Source organism: Nesoenas mayeri (genome assembly GCF_963082525.1).
Source record: "Nesoenas mayeri genome assembly, chromosome: 29".
In the NCBI taxonomy this organism is placed as follows: domain Eukaryota; kingdom Metazoa; phylum Chordata; class Aves; order Columbiformes; family Columbidae; genus Nesoenas; species Nesoenas mayeri.
Genome location: NC_137561.1, coordinates 1,599,540 through 1,604,253, shown reverse-complemented (window position 1 = coordinate 1,604,253; position 4,714 = coordinate 1,599,540). Strand labels below are relative to the sequence as shown.

Sequence of the window (4,714 nt, the reverse complement as noted above, 5' to 3'; positions counted from 1 at the left end):
TTGATTGACCTGGATGTCAATCAATATGTTGTCTTGTCTGTGTCCCCTCCTACCAATTTGCACCTGCAGCTGCACTCCAGAGAAGTCCTTGGTTTCACTGACAATAGTCCAGGTAAATTAAATAGAAATAGATAAATGAAATTAAGAAAATATACTCAGTGCCATCCCCCGTGTAACTCCAGTCACACGGAGCAGCCAGTCCTGCAGAAGGGAGCACCTTGGTCCTGAACAGCCCATCCCAGCAAGAGAGAGCAAAAGGGCAACAGGCAGAAAGGCCCAAAGGCCAACGGCAAAATGGCAGAACGGCAAAAGGCCGAACTGACATCGAACTCCTGACAGGATGAAACTTCTGAATGGAACTGACCAAACCAGCTGGAAAACCCAAAGTAACGGATGTAACAAGCCCAAAAGCCGGCTCCAGCTTTAGACTGAGCATGGCGCTAATCATAGGGATTATTTCATTGATGAGCCTGCATGTCAATCCAGGTGCTGTCCTGTCTGTGTCCCCTCCTGCCAATCTGCATCCACAGCTGGATGGCCAAAGAAGTCCTTGGTTTCCCTGACAACAGCCAAGATACCAGTGAGTTCTGACATTCCTTTCATAGCAAATGGCAAACACAGTAAAGCTGCTAAAAGACAAAAAGAACTCTATCCCAGGGAAGAAACACCGTTACCTCATTATTCTCATAGTAAATCTAAACAAAAGACTGCACTGGCTGTGAAGGAGAGAGGTTCAAAATGCATGAAGAAAATCAACCCAATTTCAGTAGAAACAGCACGTTTCCTCAGCCTCCCCTTCACCAGGCTAAAGAAGTTTGGGTCTCTCAACATCTCCACACGTGACCCAGACTTTCTCTGGCCACACGACAGCTCCTCCCGTTCCTCCAGAATGGGGAACCTCACACTGGGACACTCGGCTCCAGATGTGACCACACCAGTGCTGAGTCACGATGGGCAATAACTGCCCTTGTCTGGGTGGCCACGCTCCTCCCAGTGCAGCCCAATGTGCTTGTGGGCATGTTCCTGCTCAGCACCACTGAGAACTGGCTGAACATCCAGGCTCAGAGGGTTGTGACCAGTGGCACAAAGCCCAGCAGGAGGTACCATGAGGAGCACTGAAGGACACCATATCCCCACCCAACATCTCCTCCTACAGGTGTCTCTTGGGTCCCTGGAACCACCTCAGTGCCAAGGGGGAGAGCACTGCCTGTGTGGGGTGGAGGAGATGGGGTCTGGAATGAGGGTCCAGGGGCAGTTTCTCCTGGTTGTTCATGCAGCAACAAGCTGGGCTGGATATTTGGAGAGAGGAACTCTTACTAAGGGCCTCCAATGGGCTTAGGGATGGTCTAGATGCATTCAGGGACCTTTACATCCTGGTTGTAATTATATGTGGGTCGCAGAACTGCAGACAGCTCTCAAGGTGAGGCCGCACTAATGCTGAATACAGCAGCATAGTCAGCTCTTTTGACCACATGGCCATACTGTGTTTGATGCACCCCAGGATGCCGTTTACCGTCTTGACTGCTGTTGGACAGTGTTGCCTCCTGTTGACCCTGTGGCCAACCATCACGCCAGATCCCTTTCTGCAGGGCTGCTCTCCAGCTGCTCTCTCCCAATCTACACTTGCACTCAGTGTTACTCTCTCCCAGGTGAACAATCCAACTCTTGGACTTGTTCAATTTCATGCCCAGTGCTGGGTCCTGCACTTGGGTCACAACAACCCCAGGCAGCACTACGGGCTCAGGGAAGAGCGGCTGGAAATCTGCCCAATGGAAAAGGCCCTGGGGGTGTTGATGGACAGTGACAGAACATGAGCCAGCGTGTGCCCGGGTGGCCAAGAAGGCCCCCAGCATCCCAGCAAGCATCAGGAATAGTGTGGCCAGCAGGACCAGGCAAGTGATCATCCCTCTGTTCTTGGCACTGGTGAGGCAGCACCTCAAATCCTGTGTTCAGTTTTGGGCCCCTCACTACAAGAAAGACCTTGGGGTGCTGGAGTGAGTTCAGAGAAGGGCAACAAAGCTGGTGAGGGGTCTGGAGAACAAGTCAGATGGGGAGCAGTGGAGGTAACTGGGGTTGTTTAGCCTGGAGAAAAGAAGGCTGTGGGGAGACCTTATTGCTGTCTGCAGCTACCTGAAAGGAGGTTGGAACATGGAGGGTCTTGGTCTATTCTCCAATGTAGCAAGTGATAAAAGGAGAGGAAAAGGCCTCAAGTTGCACCTGGGAATATTCAGTTCATATATTAGGAAAAGTTTCTTCATGGAAGAGTTTGTCACGCATTGGAACAGGCTGCCCAAGGAGTGGTTGAGTGACCATCCCTGGAGGTGTTTAAAAGACATATAGATGAGGTTCTTAGGGACATGGTTTAGTGCCAGAGTTAGGTTAATAATTGGACTCAATGATCTTGAGAGTCTCTCCCAACTTAAATTATTATATGATCTCTTTGGGATGAGAAACGTGATGGGGCAGGGGGCAGCTCTCTCAGATGGAGTACTGGGATGGATGGATGGACAGATGGGTGGATAGATAGATGGAGTGGGACAGAGAGGGGGATCAGCCTATCAGCCTAAGTGCTGGGGCCAGCCATGGCATGATGGAAGCAAGGCCAGCCTCACTTTGTCCTCTGCTCTGGTTTCCTCCTGTGCCAGCCCCTCTCATCAGCACACGACTCCTGGCCAGGAGCTCTTCATGCTGCTCCTGCTACCGCAGTGACAGAGCAGCCTGCCCTGAGCTGGGGAATGCAGAAACAGGGTTCTGTGGGTCATTCATTCCCCTGTTGAAGCACAGAGCACAAGGAGCAGGCTGTGGTGCCTGGAAACCACAGCGAGACAGTCCAAGACAGATCACGGAAGGTCCTTCACCATCTCCAGGAACACTGGGCACCCACAGATGGACACTCAGACCAGCACCATGACGTAACATGGTGCCCCATGTCCTCCCCTGAGCCATGAAAAACACAAGCACAGCAGCATGGCCTTGTGGGGGAAATTTATTCAGGCTGACCACAGCTTTGGAAGAAGAGCCCAAGCTCCAAATACTGAGACTGAGGAAATCCCCTTTTGTGGGGTGTTTCAAAAAGATGGCCCCAATTTCAGAAATACAGTGATGTCAAAATGGGTCCACACCTGTATTACAGAGATGTGACACAGGACACCAGCTGTACCAGGGCCCCAGAAACAGGTAGACAGGCCTCTGAGTCACTGCTCTGGAGAAGTGTCGTGGGTGAAGAAATTCCTTGACAAACATGGTTATCACAGATGAAATGCTCAATGCACAGGAGATTTCTGAGATGAACTGGAAGTCACTTCTGAAGAGACATGAGTAACTCATTGTTGCTGAAAGAAAAATGACTGAACCAGCTTCTTCAGCGCCACTTTCAGCTCCTGGTTCCTCATGCTGTAGATGAGGGGGTTCACTGCTGGAGGCACCACCGAGTACAGAACAGACACCACCAAGTCCAGCCATGGGGAGGAGATGGAGGGGGGCTTCAGGTAGGCAAACATGGCGGTGCTGAGGAACAGGGAGACCACGGCCAGGTGAGGGAGGCAGGTGGAAAAGGCTTTGTGCCGTCCCTGCTCAGAGGGGATCCTCAGCACGGCCCTCAAGATCTGCACATAGGACACCACAATGAACAAAAAACATCCCTCAAAAAAAGATGCACTAAACATGATAACCCCAAGTTCCCTGAGGTAGGAGTGTGAGCAGGAGAGCTTGAGGATCTGGGGGATTTCACAGAAGAACTGGCCCAGAGCATTGCCCTTGCACAGGGGCAGTGAAAATGTATTGGCCGTGTGCAGCAGAGAATAGAGAAACCCAGTGGCCCAGGCAGCTGCTGCCATGTGGACACAAGCTCTGCTGCCCAGGAGGGTCCCGTAGTGCAGGGGTTTGCAGATAGCAACGTAGCGGTCGTACGACATGATGGTGAGAAGAGAATACTCTGCACCAAAGAAGAAAGATACATGGAAGACCTGTGCAGCACATCCTATGTAAGAGATGGTCCTGCTGTCCCACAGAGAATTGGCCATAGACTTGGGGAGAGTGGTGGAGGTGGAGCCCAGGTCGAGGAGGGCGAGGTGGAGGAGGAAGAAGTACATGGGGGTGTGCAGGTGCTGGTTCCAGGCTATGGTGGTGATGATGAGGCCGTTGCCCAGGAGGGCAGCCAGGTAGATGCCCAGGAAGAGCCAGAAGTGCAAGAGCTGCAGCTCCCGTGTGTCTGTGAACGGCAGGAGGAGGAACTGGGTGATGGAGCTGCTGTTGGACATCTGCAGCCTCTGGACACAGAGCACTGACCAAAGAAGAAGAGACAGTGACTAGATAGGGGAGATTTCTCTGAGCAAAATCAAAGCCATTTCTCACACACTCTCCCCTGCTCCACCCCCTTGTCCTTTTCCAGACCTTCCTCCAGCTCGGTGTCTGAGCCCTGGGTGGTGCTGGCTGGAGGTACCGTGAGGAGCAGGGCCTGTGTCCACTGGCTGCCGAGGAGTCAGCCCTGCTCTGCACCAGGGGGCATGGGAATGGGGGGCAGGGGACCAAACTGGGGTTCAGCTTTGTCAGATGGAGCCACAACATGTATCACCTTTCCTAAGGGCTGAGCACCCCATGTTTGGCCAATGACACCCGCGACTCCTTTCAAAAACCCTTTATTTTCTCTGCACAGCATCTCTTTGCTCCTCTATAGGGCTTTCAGATAAAACAAAGATGCTGTAAGACAAGTTTG

The 4,714-nt window shown here is 52.1% G+C and overlaps 1 protein-coding gene across 1 annotated transcript; it reads right to left on the bottom strand.

The window, feature by feature from the left end:
* Nucleotides 1–3,323: 3,323 nt before the first annotated feature.
* On the bottom strand, nucleotides 3,324–4,259 carry LOC308050620 (olfactory receptor 14C36-like; the record flags this gene model as incomplete). The annotated part of the gene is made up of 1 exon (XM_080360778.1): nucleotides 3,324–4,259. The coding sequence occupies one exon, from the start codon at nucleotides 4,257–4,259 to the stop codon at nucleotides 3,324–3,326; it is 936 nt and encodes a 311-aa protein (XP_080216904.1).
* Between the last annotated feature and the right edge of the window lie 455 nt (nucleotides 4,260–4,714).